Source organism: Cydia splendana, chromosome 18, assembly GCF_910591565.1.
Source record: "Cydia splendana chromosome 18, ilCydSple1.2, whole genome shotgun sequence".
In the NCBI taxonomy this organism is placed as follows: Eukaryota; Metazoa; Arthropoda; class Insecta; order Lepidoptera; family Tortricidae; genus Cydia; species Cydia splendana.
Window position 1 is genome coordinate 9,069,597 of NC_085977.1, and position 24,547 is coordinate 9,094,143.

General features: G+C 36.3%; 2 protein-coding genes across 3 annotated transcripts in view; one reads left to right on the forward strand and one right to left on the reverse strand.

Annotated features, from left to right (window-relative positions):
- Positions 1–24,547, forward strand: part of LOC134799522 (AF4/FMR2 family member lilli) — a 287,646-nt gene that overhangs the window by 212,658 nt on the left and 50,441 nt on the right. For both annotated transcript variants that reach the window (XM_063771941.1, XM_063771942.1), the window contains exon 5: positions 14,478–14,626. In XM_063771941.1, the coding sequence (XP_063628011.1) occupies positions 14,478–14,626 (149 nt within the window). The remainder of the gene's footprint in view (positions 1–14,477; positions 14,627–24,547) is intronic.
- LOC134799545 (CAAX prenyl protease 2) overlaps positions 1–24,547 on the reverse strand; it is a 271,391-nt gene that overhangs the window by 139,611 nt on the left and 107,233 nt on the right. The window lies entirely within an intron of this gene.

A 24,547-nucleotide genomic window follows, 5' to 3' on the forward strand; every position in this document is an offset into this window, starting at 1 on the left:
CCTCCATAATTACGAGTACCTATTACATATATGGATAGTGTAAATGCACGTCTGTAACTTCTCTGAACACAAATATGAATACGTCTTGAAAATTCATGCTTCAGAAGTTCTAAGAATAGAGCTAACTACAAAAATAGTCTAAAGGCTTGGCCACATACAGAGCGCGACGCAGCGCCGCGTCCGCGCCGCGTGATGCCGACGCGAAGCCTGGTCAAACAGGGCGCGCGCCGATCGCGCCGGCCTCACGCTCTCAACACGCCCTCAAGGCGCGCGTGAACGCGGCGCGGCCGCGCGGGAACGCGGCGCACCGCTCGCTGCCTACGTCCGATCCTACTGACGTGACCTTGCGCGACGCGGCGGGCCGCCGCGTTCGCTCGGCGCAGCGCTGCGCACGCGCCGCGCGGTTGCAATGGGCCGCGCGGCGCGGGGCGCGACAGAAGCGGGGCGTGATACCGGCGGGACGCAGTCTGTTTGACGTCGGTAACCTGTTAGCATGTGCCGCGGTCGCGCGGCGTGGACGCGGCGCTGCGTCGCGCTCTGTATGTGGCCAAGCCTTTAATCTTTACGAATTATAGTCATGAAACAGTTCTGGGATGTACGTTTAGTTAGTTAGGTTGTTATTATATTATATAATAACTAGTAGTCTAAAGCCACATAATAATAAAATATCTGTAAAAAATAATAAACTTAGGCAGTACGGTTACCATCAGTTTCTCACTGACATAAACGCCGTCGAGAACGTAATTTACTTTCTATACATCCCCTTTGCACTAATATGCGAGTGCGAGCGAGATATATAGAAAGTAAATTACGTTCTCGACGGCGTTTACGTCAGTGACAAACTGATGGTAACCGTACTGGTCGGCAGAACCCGGCGTTTGTTTACAATAGTTTTGTTTGTTTAAATCTGATGTTGAGTAACCCCACTTCCATTTTCTTTGAGCTTACTTCTTTGCCATAACGTTTTGCGTTAGCTATTTGTTGATGATCTGGGAGCCTAGCCAAGATGACAATCGTTGATAGAAAAAGTCAATCAAAACTTAAATAATGTATGGAAATAGTCACGTGACTTTCGTAGCATGTGTCATCCCGATACATTTTTAATTTTCATTGAGTTTGTCGATGGACGATTGGCATCTTGGCTAGGCCCCCTGTTGTGTGAGAGTCAAGTTTCTGCCCCGCTATCTGAAGTTTATTAAGTGGTTAGTTTACGCCCTATAACGATACTCTAGTCGTCTCACAAACACGACTCCCATGCGTCAAAACAAGGATGAAACTTTAACTCCACATCAAAACATAATTCAAACGAAGCTACTGCGATCCATCAGAAGACTGTCGCCAATTACCGAGCCGCGGGCTGTTCATTATCATACGAACACAAGGGATGGAAATATATTTAGATGTTGATTATAAACTACAGTAGAACTAAAGTGTAACAATATTGAGTGAGATTTCCTCTAATGCCTCGTTACGGGTATAGTTAATAGGCTTTTATATTATAAAATTAGTACCTGAATATATTATCCCTTTTATAACAATGTTCGGATATACTAAAGTATTTGAACAAATTAAATTATTTCTGAAAAATATTTTAATTTGTTTTTTATCAAGTAGAAACACTACTACTTATATAAATTATAAACTGAAATAAATGACATATACTAAGAACAAACAAAAAGACTACTACTAAGAGTATATGTCATTTATTTCAGTTTATAATGTTCGGATATATTAATAATATGTAAATAGTTATACATGTAGGTTTGGTACCGGAATATTAGGATCATAATAGCACCCTATAATGATAAAATTTGTAAAATGGTTACATAAGATGCTTTATATCGTCGGCAAATATTATTATTTTCCCTAAAAAGACGATGTATCGTTATACATAGGTATCTTAGAACATGTTCCTTTTATATCTCAAAGCATGTTTGCAAGATTAAAATCATATAGGGACGATAAATAGATAGTTAGGGATCATTTAAAACGCAAGGATTTATTAAGACCGTCCTTATATTCGTCGTTCCTAATTCCCTGAAATAGTCAATATGGCCGTTTTAAAACTGGCCATCTGGCTCGTAACTAAGCTACATACGTATATTTATAAGCGACATCTTGCATATCCTTTACGTTACAACGAACTTTCTAAGTGCCAAAAGTGGTGTCTGCAAATTGCAGCCATAAATTTTCAGGCCAGATGCTGGCGATATATACGTAGGTGACGAGACAAAGGACTTAATACTTCTTCAAAATGCTTGCTTTATTTATAATCTTATCCAAAATTTTGCCAAGTTTCAAAACGAAATAGAAATGTTCATTCATATCATTAAGCTCGTTCTGGTTTTTAGTTCATATTACTGTTAGTTAATAGGTACTAATTAATTACCACTATCACTAATTAAATCCGCAAAATGAACATTAATTAGGATTAAAGTGGAAACAATTTGATTTACTTAATAAAAGCGACACAAACTAAACCAATGTTCGTGTCACTCGTACGAGGTTTACCGCTTAGCGGGGTTAGGTTATTTATCAGGATTGTCACGTGTGTTGGTAAATTTATCGCGTTTCGCGAGAACTCTCGAGAACGACACGACAGCACAGATTCTGCGGAATTAACCAGCCACGTTGCTTGCTCTACAGATTTCAAAGTTGCACATCGAAAAGATAACACAATCCCACGGCTGACGCGGCAATCTGGATTTATTTTATACTGTTTAATTGTTGTTGTTAGGAAACAAACTAAATTCGCGATAGACCCGGTTATAAATGTTTGATTGATTTAATATGTGTTTAATTGTTTCTTTTGTTGCAATGCAATGTCTGAAACATTATAAGAGAAAAAATGAAATCTAATACCTTTAAACGAGTAATTCTTGTGAATATATTTATTTATTTATATATTATATATAAATAAATAAATATATATTATTTTTATATATTATTATTTGGAGGTCCAAGGGGGAGGCCTATGTTCAGCAGTGGACGTCTTATGGCTGAGATGATGATGATGATGATTTATATATTTCAGGGATCTCGGAAACGGCTCTAACGATTTCGATGAAATTTGTTATGAGGGGGTTTTGGGGGGCGAAAATCGATCTAGTTTTGACTTTTTATATGTTTTCCGAGCAAAGCTCGGTCTCCCAGATATTAATGATGAAATTCTAATATAACATTTCTTATCAAAAAATAATTTATTCATTTTTATTGTTCGTTCACTACTTCTTACATTTCAAACTTGGTCATTTTGATGACGTTATAATAAGCGCAAAAAAGTCTCAATAATAATCTTCGATTTTAGATAATACTAAGATTGTGCCAAAAATCCTAATAGACATTAACAGAACTTTATTTTAGCTTATTCCAAATACTAAACACCAACAATACATACGAAAATAAATAAAATTCCTTATTTTTCTATGAGTAAGTATACGTTGCAATGTTGTAAGTCATTATTATATGAGTCGTGTTTGATTTTATCGTCCTGAAACACCGAATTCATAGACAATTCAAGGAAGCCACTTGGGAATAAACGAGTCTGAATAAATTTAACCAGTAAGATTGACGCGAATATCAGACCGCTAGAGTGCCACTCTTGATTTACTTACGCGGAATTGCATTTTACTGTGGAGAAACTGTAGACCGACGTCACAAAATTAACTTAAAAGAATTTTATAATCATCACGTCTCTAGAATTACTATTATTATGTATTCGTATTTAAAATAATTCAGTTGCAGTAATCGCAACAGTGCCCTCTCGCGACAGACAACCTTAAGCTGTGTGTTAGCAGTGTTCGAGGAATAAAGTCTCCTACTCGCACTCGCAATACGCGTGGAGCTTAGCCGACACTCGCTGAATTCAATTAACTATTGTTGTTATCGCGTAAGATAAACGTACTAATGCTCGACATGCTAATGCCCAATAGATGACACCTCGCTGTCACCTCTATTGGCAATGACTTTTAAGTTTCAAGATGACATGTACTGGGATCGCGTCGAGCACCAGTACGCTTACCTTACGTTGTTTTATGCAAATAACTCCGTGGGACAATTGATAAATGAAATCCGGAAATTCAAATATCACCCTGTGTTCTTGCTAACAGTGCCGAATGACTTATACAGTCAGAGCAAAGAAGAATGAAAAGCTCCGTAACAATATTTGTATGCATATTTTACATTACTAACCCTGAAGATCAGATAGCTAGTTGTAAATTTGCTTTAATAATTTTAACTGTGCGAACGAAAAGAATAGTCATCGGTATAAATTATCCTTAACGTTTATAGACCACTTTTCACTCAGTTGTATTTGAAATAAGTAGATGATTTAAAGGCAACTCGCATCACATGCTATTCTGAACAACAAAGTCGAGATTAACTTAATTTATTCGGTGAATAAAACAGAACGTGTGCAAAAAATTCGTCTCACTTGAAAGGCGGTAAGCTAATATTGCACACATAATTTGTGAGTGAGAATGTGTGCAAATTGCCGTGATATTATGCGCCGTAGACGTAAATACGCGGCAGAGCCCTCGCTTAATTGCGCTATTTTGCCAAGACTGTGGTAAGCTTGTGTTCCGTAGATGAAGTTTCTCACTAACTTGCTTTTAAACACTAAAGACTCGTAAAAACTCACAATCCTGGGATCATAGTTTAGGTTTAAATCTTTTAGGTACACTTAGGTTTTACTTTGAGAACTTCTAGAAATTGATGTGTAGCCATTTATGCAATTTTTCAAGCAGGTACCTATACTGCGTACGCATAAGATACTTTTTAATGTTACTCAAGTATTAAAATGTAAGTAAACATATTCTTAAGATTAAAGTAACCTGCATTTAAGTAGTAAATACTTCTATACCGATATCTCCTTTATTTATCTCGAATGGTAGATCAAACATTAAAGATTTTAAACAGTTATTAATAAAATAATAAAGTAAAGAATACTGGAATTTATATTCGCGTGTACAACGCAGGACGTGCGGGCGCGAAAAGAAATGAAGCGAACAATTGTTTTGTGCCGGTCCTTTGCCTCGAGACACTTCGTGCCTGGAGAAACGATTTAAACAACCTTTTCTCTTGTTTATATTTTACGTGAAATGCCTAATATTAATCTCTAGGTCTGTCGTACTGTGGCAATTATTTCTCATCGTTGAACTCAAAAGGTGGCATAAAGGACATCTCGGCTAATGACATTTAGGTGCAATTTACCCTTAAATATATTTGCGCTTGTTTAAATTATACCACATACAATTCAAAAACAATTTAATACTGCTCTAATTTACAGCTACATGTTACAGAGTTGTCGATGAACGATTATCACGATAAATTCGCATAAATTCATGATGGTGGAATAAAATCTTCTGGCTTAAAACATTCAAAAAAGACGCGAAGTAAGGCCTATAGCGAGAAAATAACGCAATCTTGCACTTGGCGGACGTTGTAGCAAAAGTTTGAGTTCTCGAGGACATCTAAAACTTCCCGCAGCGCTTTTCTAATAAAACCACTCTCGTATTACGCATCAAAACTCCGTCAAAATGTTTCGTACACACATAAAAAGTTCAATCGTCAATGGTTATAGGGAAACGAGTCGTGTAATAAAGTTTGAGACGTTAACTGTAGGTACATAGCAGGTACCTCTGCACGCCACGATATTTGCTTCAGTGACTTCAATCCCTTGTTGGTAAAATACACGCAAAAGCGGAAAAAAGATTTCAGATATTCTGTAGGTTGATAAAACTTCATAAGAATCGTAAGTATGACGAAATCAATCAAATCTTTAAATAAACAGCCATTGTATATATATTGTATAAAACCACTTACTATTTAGGTACTCAGAGCACGTCTAAGCGGGCACAGCTACATGGTTCTTTACCTTCCAAAAGACGCGAAATAAAGTATAAAATAGCACACATTGATGTCCCACTTATACATTAGTAAATGAATCCTGCGACATGTCACGCTCGTTGGAGTTACAATTTTGCACCAACTTACCACGGGCCCCTTGCCTGAACTTGCTACGACTGCTAATGTAATTAAATTCTACCATTCTGAAAACCGAGTTAACGAAACTCGTTCGTGATACGTATAATAGATATGTTGTTTATGTTATGTGCGTTGGTTTGTTTGTAACCACTCCTTCAAACAGAAATGCTAATGGCATCGTGATTCGGCAAACGAGTTATTAAAAAGTTGTAAAACAATGTTATGGTAAAGTTGTGACAATTTTAACCTATCCGAAAACAAATGAGTATTAGTTAAACCTACGTATACTCGTAGTGTAACGATAGTTGAGGTAACTTTTCAATTACCTAATCTGTCTTATTAGTGTTACTTGAATGATTTTTTATGATAAACAATATCATTTATGAAAGACGTACACTAAACGTATTGTAATGTAAGTTAAAATCATGCTGAAATAAATAGGTGTAGCTATATGTAGTATAAGTAAAAAGCTACAAGAGAACATTGAATAATTAAATCCGACCGCGTTAGAATGCCTGCTGTTACCTCTAAGTACCTACATTTATTTTGTTTATTCGTATGTCTATGTAGGTACTTGTCTGTATTTAAATTGAGGAAGATGTGCATTAAAGCGTATTGTAATGTAAGCATAATGTTTGTAATTTGCAATTAAATTTGTCAGTTCAATTGATCTCCGGGCCTACGAAGTACCTAGGCGCTATTAAAGTATATTTATCTAGCACGGGCTACCGGTCGTAGCACTAGAGGTAGAGCGTTATAGAGATTTTAAAAATCTCAATTGTTTTGTTATTGATATGTTACTTCGATAAAATAAATAAGGTAATAAAATAAATTCGCGATAGACCCCTCTATAAATGTGCGTTTATATGTTACTTCAAGTTAAGGTGGAATACAGTTAAACGACTTATACGAGGATCTAGTTGCGACCGGAGGCTAGTTCAGAATAAAAATTCAAGCACGATGTAATATGATTATTACATGCGTCACGTGTGGTCACGCTCTTAGGCTGCGTTTTCACCAGAGATGTGAGAGAATAAATAGCGAGGGATGTGTTTGTTAAGATCCTTTAGAACCAGAATCACTTCATTTACCTATTCCCCCTTGGTGCAGCTCTAGTGGATAATTCTATTTCGCAGTCTTAACATATTTTTGAAATCTAAATGTAAATAATTCCCAAAATTAGACTACACAAAAAATATTGTTTATTTATTGGGAACAACTATCGAGATCGTTCCATTTCGTCAGTTTCCACTTTAGGTAGGTATATTGTTTAGTATTCTGCCTTGGCGGCATGCATCAGTTCGTCGGCCACGCCTGCGGCCCGATCCCACATGCCGCTTGGGTCACGATTATGAATAATTTTCCAATCTCAACGTTTATTCACTTCTTTGTCTGCCGTTTTTGGGTCAAAAGGCTGTTTTATGACAAATTCTAAATGCTTTATTTGTTGGAACTGTACAATAGATACCAACAATGTAAAATTGGTAACCTTAGTTTTGTTAATTGGACTACAATATCAGATTAAGGAAAGATAAGAAATATTACTCAATTGTGAGAAGTGACTTTACTAACTAACTAATAATATACTCAGTTGAACGAAATGAATAAAATAATCATAAAACTAGCAAACAGTAACACTACATTAAAACTAAATAAAAAGGGAATAATTAAAACTAAAACTACAAACTACTTATAAATAAAAAACTGGCTCCAATTATTACTTAACAAGATACTTTAATTGTATGAACTTAATGATTAATAAGTGTCCGTTTCATGTGTTAAAATTAAATTTGCATAAAAATCACTAAAGTTGAAAGTAAACTCGTAGTTCAAATTTCAAACAAGATGGATCAAGTTGCTAAATTTCTTTTCCATAGCTAAGTTTTAAAAAAGGCGATGATTTCAGATAGCTAGCGCTGAAACTACCTATAGTAAATCAATTACACTTGAAGGTGCAGTGGGTTCAGAAAACGAAGTTTTTAAAAAGCCGTAGCTCTTTTTTGGATCACAATACGGCTGCCATACATTCAATTAGCAATCTTGAGGGCTTCTTCTAGGGACTTCCGCGATTCGAATCCTAAGTTTTTGACTTTTGCTCGATAGAAAACGATCACGAACATAGGTCTAAAATAGACTTTAAAGATTCGTAATAATTTGTGCACAAAAGATAAAAATATGAAAACTGCTTCTAATAACGCGCAATTTTATGCTTGAGCGAATTCCGCGATTACTTTTTTTTTAAATTTAACATTTAATAAATAAGTTCAAAAACATGATATCAGCGGTCCCGTGCACGCAACTTCTTTGATCAGATGCCCGCTGGGCTTGAACGAAGGCGGTCCTATCGCGGGGCGCACTAAACTGACAGTTGGGTTTTGCAATTATTTTGACATTAAATCACATACGTATACGAAAAAGTATACCAGTAGACAAATTGTATTTAAAAAAATAGGGTAAATAGATTATCATCACATAGAGCTCGAGTCTCATCTTAAATTTGTTTGTTGTTGTTTACTGGGCATAATTATTGAAAAATGCAGTAAACTATCTTAAAACAATACGGTTCCAAAATCATTTAAGTAATTTGCTCCTTGAAACCCCGCTTAAAATGAAAAAAGTTTGAAGACTCATACTTACTGATTGGAGTTAATTTTCATTATGCTGGTATTACCTAATATTGCGTCATTTTAAAAACGTACCTACCCATGTGACTTCTGTACGTCAACGTCAATGAACTGATTGTGATGACAATTTTGTGATCTTGTATTTATGTTAGAGAACTTTTGATCTTCAAATATTACCTATTAATACGGAACGATATGTAAATATTTCGTGTACTACTTGAAAATCTTGAAGCGGTACACCTATTTTGTTGCTGTGAGGTCCGCCTAGATGTATAATGCGGTTACGTGCTGTTCTGCAAACCTTCATGAAATCAAGAATAAATAAACGACTATGGTCTAGCCTCAGTCCTATCGAGTTTTTGCGGCTCGTGAGGCCGAGATATACTTGCCTACGAGGCTTACAGGCTGCGGACTGGTTTACTGTGATTGTCTATGTATCGATTGTTATCCAAATTTACTATAAAATAAAACAAAGTTTTTAGTTCAATCATATTCTGTGCATATTTAATTTTATTTTTTATACCTCGTCGATGACAAACAAGCATACGGCCCGTCTGATGGTAAGCAGTCTCCGTAGCCTATGGACGCCTGCAACTCCAGAGGTGTTAGGTAGATGTAATTCACAGTGCCCATACCTCTCTTTTGGACGTAGTTCAAGGACCAGAGGAATGTCCATATATCTTAAGTATTTTCGTACTAAATAACTACACAGATTCAGATTCTGAACATATAACCGTAAGTTTACCAAAAATTTGGCGTAGCTGTACAGTCAGATGCAGAGAAAAACAATCCGCCAAAATTAAATTTCCACCCTGCCAGGACTTTATTTATTAATAAAGATAACGATATGTTTATTTGCAATAATGTAGTGATGATCATAGGTGGACAGTAATTTTGGATGCGTAGGGGAGAGCGGGGAGAAACGCAACACCCTGTTCTTTGACCTTAGTTTCTGGCTAACCGTTATTATTTTGATGAAATTAATGTAGTCATATATAACTTCATTGCATGTTCTGTACATTAACATCTTGATTAACCTTATAATTGTGTATGTTGTATGTAAGTACCAGAGTGACAAAAAAATCGTCTTTTGTTACTTATGACCCCGTTGGCGTGCAGAAAGTAACACGTGTGGGTCAAAAGTAACAAGACACAGTGGGCTGTAATTAATATAATATGACATATCAAAACAAAAAAGTACTAATTAACTATGTAAATTATTATTGATCACACACTTTAATATTGGGTCCTTACCTATGAAATTGGCGTTTTTGTTCATAGATATAAGTCTGATCCTAGTTTTTTTTTTTTTTACAAAAGTACATACACAATTACAATAAAACTACAGTGCACTCAATAAACAACGCTTTTACATACAATTAATTGTTATTTTTTTGTTAAGTGTTCAGAATTAAGCCTTGAAAATAGGTCTTTTCATGTGCTGTCGGTTCGAGTATTAAAATTACTTATATTTTTCTAATGGTACCAATTTTCAAGAAATGGAGATATTGAAAACATACCTTAAAGGTGTCAAAAATTACTGGAAAAATTTTGTTTGGTTTGAATTAGCCATCAAAAAAATATCCGCAAAATTAATTGTATGGAAATTCGTGTTTCGTTGAAATTCTCCGAACAAAACGCCAATTTCATAGGTAATGACCTAATATTTGCGTTTTAACTACATAAACATTAGCATTTTAAGAAAACAAATCAATATTAAGTCCTCGTTAGAAATTGTTTTTATTTCAAGTGATGAGATCAATTATTCTGTTATAAACATGTTTTCTACTCAGATAATTCAGGGTCAGAGTTTTTTCACTCACAAATATGGCATACATCGTTTAAATCATCATTGACGCATTAAGCATGTGACCCCATATTAGATTCAATAGGTATATATTGTATGGGATGTAAATGTTACTTTTGTACAATTCAACGGCTTGTTATGTCTGTCCGTCTCCCGGCTCCCCGCCACTTACCGTAGAGACCGGGAGCCGGACAATGCCACTCTAGGGGATATGCAAATATTCAGAAAATGTATGTATTTTAATACAACGTAAACATCAAATAACTAAAAGTCGAAAAACGTACTTTTGATTCGAAAAATCACGTTGCGTCCTCTCATACAACCTTATAGCACGTGGCGCCCGTTTCGACTGAATGCAAGTGAAGGGGGCGCCACTGTCTATCACCTAATAGCAGCGGAGTGGTGTTTTGACTATTAGATAAACCTACAGAGCAATAGTTACTTTCCTTTCCACCCGCCGTTACGTTTGTCCCCGCTCTCCCCTACATTTCACTTGAAAAAGCATGCAAAATTTTCTTATTAGATAGGTACTACAACTAAATATACATACATATACAGATTGAAGCTAAGCTAAGGTAAGTAAGTTATATAATAATAAGTAAGATCATCGGAATACACATATGATTTCAATGAAATTGTCATTGAATTGATTTTGCGCCTTATCGAAAGCCCTATTGAATAGAGTAGTACTTAAATAACGTTTTTCATCTGACGACTTCTGTATTTATTCGGTTTATTTAGTACGCGTACCTAATGAATTCGATTTTAGTTAATTTATAATTTATATTTAAATACGTCACATGTGACATGAAAAGACAAGGAGAGTAAGATAAAATATATTGTTTCTCTTCCTTCTTTCAATTGAACTTTTTTAGAGTTTCTCTTCCTCAAAGGAGGCTAGTGGTTAACACGAAACTCAAAATACTCTCATTTGCATCTTAAAAAAAACAGGATGGGTCACTGACCTGGCCCAGTAAAGTGAGGTAGTGTGCGTGAAGTGTGCTTGTGTGTGAAATGGGGTAATTTGACAGAATCTGAAAATTTTCCTCGGGCATACCTCGCCTTAATTAATAGGGTCAAACAAGATGCAAACACTTACGGCGGCCAGACGAGCCTTTCGCCCCTCTAGAGTTAATTGAATAAGTAAAGGCAACCCTACTTATTAGCAAATTGAATAATACGAAAACTATCACAAAGTAAAAAAAAAACAAAAATGCATCTGCTTTAATGCAAACCTGTATATTTTTGAGTTCGAAAGAAGTGCATTGCAATCAATATCTTATAATTATAACGTAGATAATTAGAACGTATAGATAGTTTTAATTAAGGTTGACTGCTTTCTATGGAGGATAGCGAATCATTTTTTCGCGCATCATAAACAGTCAACCCTCAATGTCATATAATATTTGTTAGAAAAAGACGCAAAAAGTGAACTTGTCACTTGCAGATTTATAATACGCGACCTGCACGGCTACCATGAGTTGACATTTACGCTAGCGACTGCGTGAACTGGATCGCATTCCCTCTCGATCGCACCGTTACACCAGTGCGAGCGAGTAAAAGTCAAGTGTCAACTCATGGTAGCCGTACTGGGAACATATAGCCAGTTTTAAATTATAAAGTTTTCCCTAGTTAAATAGAATCTCGAGTAGCAATTTCCATTAATTACGATACGTAAATATTTAATTAGTAACTCATAGCTTTAGTACCTACTCATCTCGATATTTCAGAAGTAGGTATATGCAACATGAAAACAAATAATATATCATGTGGTATTTCAAGCTTTCAGTAAAAACAGGTCTTAACACATCGATAATGAACGTCGACGCAACCTATCGGCGTCGGGAGAAAAGCCCCACGGGAGCATTCTCGCCGCTTCAGCTTCATACTCTCCCGTAAAACTACCACGAGTAACCCTCTTCAGTACCCAGGAGGCATATTCTGATTGTAATAACAGGTTATGAATTTGATCTAAATAACCTATCCGAAATAGTTCACACTTTTAATCAATTTGTAAAATTATTAATGATATTACCTATTCTAATACTTATTTAAAATATTTCAACACTAAGCCCCCTTTACTAAAGTTGACAAACCGATAATAATCGTTTATCCCTTTCCATCATACCAATACATCGGAAAGGTACAAACGATTATTATCGGCTTGTCAACTTTAGTAAACGTTTATGAATAAGGGGGTAAATCTGTTAATTAAAAGCAGTAAGATAACACATATATACCACCCCAATGTCTCTTTTAAAATACATAGTTACTTATATCTATGTATAGGTGGAGCATTTGAAATGAAAGGTAGCAAAGATGGTTCGAGTACCTACTCTCTAAGGCCGACATAAATCGTCCAAGCGATGTTATCGTTGAGTGCCTCCGTTCGTGAAATCTTTTTTCTTCAAGGACATTACCTATTCATCACGTGGAAGGCTCAAAATCGACTACTTTGTTACTTACTTTTCCTCGACGGGCCGCCTCTAAGAGATCGGACATCATTTTTCTACGTTCCATTAGGAGTATCGGCCAGCTGAGACGGATGTGCGGTCTGCACAAAATAAACAAACTAATGGTTGCCGAGGAGTGACAAAGAACATCCCGTCACGGCCCAAGGCCTTTGAATCAATGTTCCGATCAATACGGGCCGCTATACCCTTGTTTGATTTGTCGCTCCGAATGCGTCCCGCGTTATTGTACCCGATACATATCTGGCCCTAAGGCTCACTGGGCCTGGACTGTCTCGACACAGATCGTCCCTCACTGCTTACAATGATTAAGGGCAGGATATGACTTCCTTTGTGTCTTAGCTGCGGTGCAAGCGGCTATTGTCTTTAGCGCAGGGATAGGATTCGCAATCTGGACTCCCGATCGCCATTGTCGCCAGTGTATTAAATTAACTCATCATTTTACTGATTTATCGTGGAAATCTTATACATACCTAAAAGCGATTAATCGTCGTGAAATATTAAGAGAATTTTTGTTTCGTCAGGCATCTCGATCTTGCGACGCATTTAGAAACTGGTACACGACATTAAGAAACATACCCATAATTAAGTGTTGCTTGAACTAGTCGAAATTAAAGATTGCTTGAGTTAGCGTACACTCAAGCAATCTTTAATTTCGCCTTTGTTAGCAATTTTTCCTGGGCTGTCTAAAACGAGAAGTAATTCTAAAATTTACCGGCGTACGTTTTAATCGTTCTGTTTGTATTTTCTCATCCTTTTGTTTAATGCTTTGTTTGCATTCGGCCCTCTCTAAATTAATATCGAACGCCTAAAATTAAAGGCACAGAAATTATGTCCCAATAACGCTGATATCGGAGTAATAACTGTGGCTGCCGGGCTCGCAATATCATTGCCAAAGGGCTTATTTGCGTAAGAGCCAATGCTAACACATGCCACGAAAGCAGTATATTACTCTTAATTTTATTAAAAGTCTAGTAAAACCATGAGGGGTCTCATTGTTTTCCATAAAGTTTTAAGACATAATGTATTGTTTGTCATTATCATTATAGTCATAAAACTGAAACCGTTAACTTTTCAGGATTTTCGTAAGGTTATCCTGTAGATGGGTTAGGTTAGTGGCGCGATTATTCGCGCCGTAGGTTAGGTTTGTTTTATGGCAATCCTGAAAAGTGACGCGTTTCTGAACAAAATAAATTACGACTAACGAAAATGCGGGCAAACAATACATTATGACTTAAAACTTTTTGGGAAACAATAGAGACCCAAACCATGATTCGCACATACGTACAGTCACCTGCAATAATATGTTACACAACGAAGGCCGCAAAAATATCTGACACGATTTAAATTTTGTATTATATATGTTGTAAATTAATCATTATAGTAATTCTGTTAAAATGATATATTAATCAACCAAATTGTCTAACATATACGGCTATATTTAATATTTACTTAACTTACGGCGTTATCAGTATGCTTTAATAATAGTTATTTACATGAGTCTGAGTTGCTCAGCAAGCATACTTCCAACAAATTTAATCCTTGTCCCAGTTTGTATCAGATATTTATATGAAATTTGTATTGTTTCAGAATGCACGACCTCATCCTCGTCATCGGGCGTGACGAATAGTGTCACGACAGTGTCGGTAGCGGTGTCGGGCCTAGAACGCTCGCCCACCGTCAAGAAAGTGCGCCCCAAGCCGTGCTCACCCAACCGTCAGGGCCCTCAGCAGTGCCAAGTAAGATCAAAGATCACGGCAACGTCAATCTGAAATTAATTACATGGTTTAAAATTAAAGAAAATATAAAAATACTGCAGGTTCCCTATTGGAAAAGACATTTAATTGTTTATCGTATTCCAGCGTAATAAATTTCAAATTCAACCTGGTTTTTTAAAATTTGATCTCAGATTGATATTGAATTGCAAAAGGCAAATTGTTTAACGAGCTGTTGTATGAAATCAAAAATAATAATAAGCGTAATTCAGGCCGCGTCAACGATACACGCGCCGGTGTTCCGGTTAGTTTCCGCCCACAGCGTCCGATGGACCGAGACGATTGTTTCTATTTGTCTTCTAACGTTACAAAGGAGAACTAACTGCAAGCTCACTGGACGCTTAAGTGGTTTCATTCATTGCGACAACAAACGCCATCTTTACTTTCACTGCCAGGATATAATAAATTTCAATTAATCATAAATAAACAAGTTACCGTCAAAAATATTTCCTTGGTTCCATTTGATACACACTACAGTTTTATAATTCTGTACACGGCGGGAAGAAGTTGATAACTGGAGATATTCTATCGAAGAAATTTGAACTTAAAATAAAATTACACAAGGTTCCAATTTCTTTAATTTTTTCCCGCCAGTTATCAACTTCTTCCCGCCGTGTACGGAATTAACTGTACTTCCTGTCCTTTGCACGCCTTTCAATTACTTCTCTAGAGATAGTTTTTATAGAGGAGTTCAGCTCCAAGTTAGCATTGCACTATCTACATTATCATTGAAATTACTGAAGTATCTACACTAAATTTAAATTCATATTCAACTGTATTAGACATCAGGAAGTGGTTTAAACTTTAGTTTTAACATTTGAATCCAATAAAACAAATATACAAAGTAAAATGTAGATAAGACACGTAAAAACATTTAGTAGTTTACAGCATTGGCGATAACAGACAATAAATGTCCAAAATAATGTTGATTTAGCTGTGTAAATGTGTAGAATTACCTTGTTACGTTTCTTAAAGGGATAGCCGAATCATTCTCACGTAGTTAAAGGCTGCGTAAATATTTACCGATGTAGGCGGGCTATTGTAAACGCTCCTAATTGCCACTTACAAACCGAACAATAATGCGAACTCCCAACTACTCTTGACTTTACTTCAATGGCTTTACTGCCTATTTATACCAAGACAACAACAGAAAAACATTTTGTATATTAGATTTATTTTGATTTAGTGAGATCATCCTAGTATTCTTAATAAAAAGTTTACCGAACACTTTTTATTTTACTAAAATGATTAGTTAAAACTGAAAAAACATAATTGCGTAAATTTTATAGGTTACATGTTTTCAATATTATCGGGAATAAGACTATTGACTACTTACATAGTAGAGTAATTTTAATTTACAGTTACAGTATGTTTTTTTACCTTTTATTAGCCAAACTCAGCGTAGATACCGTACACCATATATTTTTAAACCACATGTTTTTATGTATAGATACTAAGTTAAAGTTTAAATACTTAACTTATTTTAATGTGTTCAACTATACAACTTAAAAGCAACACAATTATTCTGTATATAAAGCTTGTAAAGAGAAACACTTCAAATCTTTTGATCTTAACAAAAATAAAGGCCCGATTATCAATAGGATGTTTTTCTTTCATGAGTGATATTTAACCGATGCGGAGAAAGCGGTGAAACGGTAGGAAGAGGTAATACAAATACTAAAAGGCGGTGAGTGTCTTATTTCCGATCCTCTCCCGATCGAGTCACGCGAGTAGTATCGACTGCGTGCATTTTGGATATAACCGCGAAGTTGAACGAGACGTAGGTTTTAGCTTATGACACAATTCTCAAAGAAAATTTTAATTTAGTTTTAACTACAGGAGCATAATTCATTTTAAGAAAAAAATTGAGGGGTAATGTATGTATATGGTACGTCGTGAGTATTCGTGAGTTAAAACCAAGTACATTGCTTGCTGAATAATTTTGTACGAAAAATATAAGTCGTACATTTTTTTATCAAACCTATGAAGGTGTGAAGGGCCTAATCTAAGTAACTATTATTGTGCGAAAGTAGGAAAAATACACACTGAATAATATTACCGTCATTTGCTACCTATCTAATATTATGGAGGTCACTAATATTAGAAATAAATAATAAAAAGTAACAAGTTCTTCTACTTACGTCGATTTTTGTATGTAAGTACCTAAGTAAAAGTATAAAATTTAATTTTCCCGTGAACTTTAGGATTTTATGTATCGTTCGACACACATATTAAAAAAATTAAGTAAGTATATAGAGAGAACACTTTGTTAATTGACTATGTGAAGTATTTTGTCCACTGGGGCAGTTTACTGGCCAACGAAGTTGTTCTTTAGGCCACTATGATTTATTAAGCGGAATCCACATTTGGTATGGACGAAGTCTTTTTGGCATACTCCCAATACTTGCGTTGCAAAAACTACCTGCCTATAATAATCAAAAATGCGATGTTCACAAACATGCTTGTGATTTACGAGCCTACAATAAAGATAAGAATAAACAAAACAAATAGTAGGTATAATAATTATTGACACAGAGACACACTGAACTATTGATTCCACTTATGGACTATTTGATTTGATTATTTACAGTAACTGAAATAACACAATAAAACTTAAGTATCAATATTGGCAAATATTTACCAATGGTAACGATATTGGCTAAAATGTTTTGATCAAACAATATCAATTTGATTGATATACGTTTATTTACATCCATATCGCTTATTTAAGTGTCCAATGAAGCGAAATCCAAAAGTGTGTTTATAGGTCAGAGGGATCGTCAAGATGGGAAAGGCGGCGACGCGCTGGCACCGCGACCCTCCCTTTCATATCCCTTATTTCTAATTCCTAATAGCAAAGTGCACCACTATAAATTACGAACGTTGGTCAACATGTACTAATCAACGCTGTTGGGTTAGCTTTAGATTTGATCTGTCAGAATGGAAAATAAAATAGTTTGTTTACTGTTTGCTTTTATTTAATTGCTGTTAATTGTCTGCTTTAATTTTAGGCTGCCATAGGTAACAAGGAACCCTTGTCCCTTATGACAAGACGATTAGTACCTACTATCTGAAACTCGACAAGGGTGTAGATGTTTGTACTCAGGAGTAACATATAGCCGCCAACGACATTTAAAAATTTAAAGTAAAAATACTTAAATATTAATGTAAATTTATGGAAATATTTCCTGCCCCGAGCAATATTGAAACTCGCGGCTTTCCAATATGCCTAAAAATTGGGAAAAGTAATTAATAATTATTCTATAAACAAAACCTACATAGTTGGGTGTATATAACTATATATTAATTAATTAATTCATTCGAATGACGCGACAGCCCTGGCACAAACTAATTTTGCAGTTTGAAATCTCGGATACAGAATTGAATTTATAACTATAATAAATAACTCCTTAAAATACATACACCTAACATGTTTTTCGATCGTAAAAAAATATTAGTTTACAAGACACTTTTTCATTGATTGAGAACACAATTAGAATTCGGTAAGAGATGGGAGGGAAGATCGAGTGATATGAGTAATTGGGGCGAGCTAATAGCCCTGATGGTTCTTGCCAATTAAAGCTTATTGATGTCGTTCGCTGCGGATCTTCGAACGACCCTTGTCTCGTTTTAACCCCGTCTCGCAGCGCTACTAATAATTAATCAAGCAATTAAGAAGATCCGCAAAACTGCTACTTCAGAAATTTTCATTATAATTCCATCCAAATACCCCATGTGGAAATTTACACTGGCTAATGTCCACATTATACGCCTACTGGAGCGGGAACAGATTGAAATTAATTAGTACCCGACCGAATAAATCCATTACACCGTGAATCTCTTACAGCCGTTAATAAAACTTCGTGCTCTCTCTTATCTCGCCATTTTATCGGACAAATTATGACGGATTCTTATTTCATTTAACGATTCGTGACTCGAAAACTCGAAGAGCCAAACGCTCTGCGAATGCCTAATGCTATTGTACTTCTTATAACTTTATTGTTTACGATGTACTTGGAACTCTGTTTTGCTCACTGCTGCAAGGGAGTGATGATGAATTCCAAAATGAGTTTGGCTCCGCTCGTATCTCCGACTCCGACACCGGTTTACATAAGTACCTATTATTTAATGCTTTGTGAGCACAAAGTAACGTAAATACTTTCTGACTTTTGTGATGAACACATTCGAATCAATTTACACAAAAACGCGACTGTTGGTAACAAAGTTACCACACTGGATCAAAGTGTACAAATAACCTGCAAACGGCAAGTTTATGTACCTATTTATAAAGTTAGTTGAGGATACATATGTGTTGTAACCCGAGGCATTAAGTTAACCGGACTTGAGCCGTGGTCGAACGCAAAGCCAGACCTGAGCCTTGCCGGCGTTTGGGTGGCTGCCAGCCACCGATAAGCCCCTACGTAGGTATACCTACCATTACATATTTCCACCTACTAAGTTTTACGAATAAAACTTATACTTGCTTGTAAAGTTTGCTCTCTCTTGAAGACGTTTTAGTGATAGAGATCTAACTTAGTGGATACATGCATTTCTGAGTGCTTTTAAGCTTTGTTTCTCGGAGTAAGTACATTAGATGATGAGCATAGAAAGCAAACTCTAACAGCAAATAACAGCAAACTGAGCACCCTTAAGTTTCTTAGTAAAGAATTTCCAAAGCTGTTATGATGTGTATTTACTTACTTACAATGTTTTTAACTCCGACGAGGAAACAACAAGATTAGTTGTACAAACTAAACCTAGTTTGTACAACTAATCTAGAATCCAGGCTCGAGCACAGGGGGCCTAGGTCATGTTCTTTTAAATATGCTTATGTTATTTAATACCATTCATTTTGGATCAATTGAGGTTTCAATTCCAAAACATGACCTAGGCCCCCTGTGCTCGAGTCTGGATTCTACATATTAGGTTGGGCAGGAAGCACTCTTGCTTAAGCATATGACTTCATCTGTATTTCAGATTATACATGTTTAAATTGTAGTTTTTCTAAATGCAATCAATATATTAAAATAATTTGTGTGTATTGATTTATGGGGCGCGACATGTTATTTTAAGTAGGTACGTCTTAATATCATAAAACAAATGATTGAAAATGATAACGTTCAGCGTAATGGATAGAGGACCGTCGTCACATTAACAATGGCCGCTCGGCATCGGCGGGCTGACACAGATGAAATCACCTGTTAACTTAACCGAGCTTGTTTACGTGTGTGATTGATGACGGTACCATCGAATAAATCCCTCCAAAAAGGATCCTTTATAAAAAGAAGGACATTCTAGGTAAAGTTTGTAGAGCAGAGCCGTTTTATTGTTAAGCTTTACACGAATCGCGTTTATCCCGCAACAGAACTGGAATACGCACGTGAGCAGGAGCCCTGCGTAATCCCAGCCTCCCTCGGGACCCCCTTGTTCTCCTAAAAAGGTAAACTTTATCCAATCCTCGAGGTGTTGGATTTTCTCCAACCAGATATATCAATCTCCTGACAAATTCACATTATATTTCGACGATTGTCCGAACGACCGTAAAAGAAAAAAAGGTCAGTTTTATGTCCCATCGGAACGAAAATACGTTGAATGGTTAGTTAAACATAGTCGTCAGGCACACAGCAGACAAATAGGCATGATAACTATCCCTATTTGTATTTTTGTAAATAAGCAGATAGGTAGATAATCTTATTCATACACGATGGCATGGCGATACAAATTTGGCATTATGTCTGCATCATTTTATGTATGTACGATTATACGTACGGCATAGTGCTCCTTCCTTGTTAATAAGAACAAATCATAACTTAAACAAGTTATAACAGTAAACAATTAAATAATGAACTTTTTCTGTTTCACTAGAGAAAAATGTCTAGAAACGAAAAGACAAAAGCCGAAGCGGCAGTGACAAATGTCAGGGCGCCGGTTTTGAAAAGCGTCGCCACAAATGCTGGCAAATGGCAACGATGGGGACAGACACTCCAAGGATTCCCATTGTTATTCTTATTTGGAATTTACTCCTCCTCCTTAAATACCAACGCTATGGCGGTGCTGCTGGAACTGCCATAGTAATGATTTTCGTAATTCGCCAATGTGAATTCCGCTTTGTTTTCGAATTAACGATCAACCGGAGAAATATATTGCGCTAAACAGAATAGGCACCGAACCTACACAATAAATTACCACTCCCGAACACCTTCTTGAAATATTTCCATGTAATAGTGTAAAGTCTCGGCCCTGGTTATTGATTCAAAACTGAACAAATTAATTGCGTAATGTACTGCTGCGTTCTTGACAAACCCTAAAACCCAAGCAAATCGTTTTGATTCGTAATCTTCTGAAACTGGGTTGACTAATGACTAACAACTTGTTTTTCTAACTATCCGCCAACCAGACAATGGGGATCCACAGGAAAATAACAAGGGAATACCGCGCCGTCGCATCAGAGAGACTACGAGATGAAAACACAAAAGGAAATTTCGCCGACACCCAGATTTAGGTCAATGATTGGTCTGAAAGAATCTTTTTGTCCATATTTCTTGATTAGTCATTGGATGTGACGTCGAATTGGTTCATTAGGGATGTATGTGGACAAAACAGTCGTTACCTGTGACCAGTGTCATTAGAGATGTATAAATAATCTTACGAGTTATGTGATATTGTTAACAAGGTTAACTTAATTAATTTGTTTGATAACTGACTTTAGCTTGATAACTGAGTTTTTCGCTATGTACCTATGTATTAAGCCTGTTTTAAAAATTCCAAAAGCAGTTCATACTCCAGTATGATTTCATAAAATTAAGTCAGTCGTCATATTTTTTAAAGTTTTGTTATTACTTTTTTCCGTTTAGTAAATATCGCGCAGTTTTAAGCTTTTATTTGATTAGATACTGGCGCTTCCTTGTCATTAAATAGGTAAAAAATAAAATATAAAAATATACCTGTAATTTCTACATTAAAAATCAAACTGAATATGAATGGTCAATAGTTCCTGAAAATAAACCGTCGCTGAAATAAACTAAGAACAAGATAACTTTGTTCGACGTGACTGTGTTTCGGGGGCAGGCCGCTCCGGCGCTGTTATCTCAACCACATGCAAAGAGTTCTTCTAAAGCGAACCAGTATAACTGTAATCTCCGCCTCTGCATGCAGATCTCTGCCTGATTTATACTGGTTTTCTTAAAGCGAACATTCTTCTGGACTTGATAGACAAAGAGAATAACAGCCCTGCGCTGTTCGAATTAATCACATTGAGAGGTCTCATTCGCATTCCTACAGCGACGCGCCGCCCGCGCCGATCGCCCTTACTTATGAAATATTGATAAAATACAATAGCATTCAGATGTGAGGGGTCCTCTGAAGTAACAATTATTAGTGTACAGCGATTATTAAATTTGTCTTTCTTAAATATTATAATTATTCTTACTAATATTAAAGATTTGGACACTTTGAACCATTTTAGGCAAACTGTAACTATCTTCGGAGTGGTTTCATACCTGTAATATATTAAGAATTATTATAATCAAACTGTAGTCGGATTAAAAAAAGACAGTGTATGCAGATCGATGACAATTAAACAACAAAGGCCTTTAAATACAAAAACCATATTGTGTTTAAAATAATTGTTCATAAAATACTAATAGACTCGGTTGGTTACCATTAGTTACTTGGGAAGAAATAGATATTCTAAATGAAACCAAGAAACAAGATGTCGAAATTCGTACTATCTAATTTAGTACTTCGTAAGTAGATAGGTAAGGTATCACGTCAGCTCGTGAAGATGGCTCCAATTAGCCCGCGCGGCACTATGGAAACTAGAGCCCGGATTGCCTCGCTCAAACCTTGAATTCAAGCATGCGAAAACTGCCAAGGACACCCTTGCAGATCCAGTAATAGATATTAGCTTCATTTATATTAGAAATATAAACTGAGCTTTACTCCAACTTTTCTGCGCCAAATACAATTTTAAGTCTCTACTTTTATACGGTAATAACGTATTGGAATAACTGAAGCGTACTCAATTGTTTTAACGTGGTCACCATCGCGACTACGTGTAACTAAATATGAACGAGTGCGGCAGGTCTAGTGTATAACAAATATAAACCTTAACCACTTAACAGCGTGTGCCATAACAATGACAAGCTTTTGACGCTACTGACGATGTCTTTCAATTAAACGTTTTTAGCGTTGAGAGGGTTAAATGTACCTAACCATAAGTAGATTCCATATTAGTTCGGTGGACAACTTCAAAGAAAAAAAGAGCACTTGTTAAGTTTTTAACCCTCGGAGTAAATATCTATGGAGTGGAGACGCGCACTAATTTCTAGAGTATGTTCGGAAAGAGAAGAGTCGTGGAATGTATTGGGCCCCATACATTTCACGACTCTTCTCTTTCCGCACAGACTCTATCTGAAAAATTCTGTCGTTTTTGGCGCGGGGGACGAGGTAACACACACAAAGAATGTTAACACTAATGCATTTTTAGCATGCGTCGCTACACACGCACACGACAAAATGATCAAACACTAGCAAAAACTATATTCACACAAGTACAAGAACAAACACAGACAACCCTGTCCGTGAACGAGATGACGTCAGTTCTAAGTAAACCTAGATAGTGCGAGGGACGCGCCGATAATATTGTCGATATTTTATTGACAATGAATTTTATATTCTGCTTTTATCAATTATGATAATAATACAATATCAAGTCTTTGTACCAGCATTTTACTAACTTTCAATTTTTGTATTGTTTAGATGTTATTTCTAATAGTTTGTCAATTTGTTTAGGGCAAATCTTGGAAGCTGATATAGAATGATTTTTTATTATCAGTTCATTAGTTAATATTTTACATGTTGGTTTACTTCTGAAAGCAATGCAATATACTATCGAGCATGCAGATCTGATGACAGAGATGGAACGCGGCCATAGGATGTCATTTAAGGGATATTGGGTAGGGGATAATTAGTATATAATATCGGCGGTAGATCGTAAAATCGGGCATATCGAGATATTCCTAGGCATGTCATGAAACGCCGCCATTTAATAATCTGCCTTTTGCATTTTTTGCCACTGCTATTGCTGCATTCTATGTGGCATTTGGAGAAGCATGCGTAGGTATTAGGTAGGTACTAAAATCATACGCTACCCAAACACGTACTATAAGTAGGCTGTCAAGCCATTTCAATGGTTATCAATGTTATCATTTGCTAGAATTTAGGACATCCTACTTATTCGATATGCCTAAATGTTGAGGTTTGCACGGTATGGCTGGTGGTCACTAGTCAGATCATGACATGCCGGCGTTTCATGATCTGCTTAGGAATATCACACCTTGAAGTTAGCACGATATGGCTGGTGGTCACTAGGCAGATCATCATCTGCCTAGGAATATCACTCCTTGAGGTTTGTACGATATGGCTGGTGTTCGCTAGGCTGATCATAAAATGGCGGCGTTTAATGATCTGCCTAAGAACATCTCACTCTACTTATGTGCCTAAACGTCGGCAGGCATATCGTCAAACGATGAGGTTTTAACGATATGGCTGGTAGTCGCTAGCCTGATCATGAAATGGCGGCGTTTCCTGGTAATGTTTATCGCAAATAAAAGATTTTTATTCTTATGCCAAGAGATATCTTGGTGGAAACCAGTTATATTGATCGAAACCGAATTAAGAAATTACGTTCTCTCACCTAACCGTTTCGCATGGAACGATATAATACCGGTTACTCTTGGCTTTCAGAGACTCTCGGTTAAACTCATTGTCATACGTGAAAGTGATAGCAATACTTACCATTCGATCTCGCTTCGATATTTTCAATTTAACCGGTTAATTTCGTTCCACAAAATCGGAAGGTGAACGAATTTGGCATAAATCAGT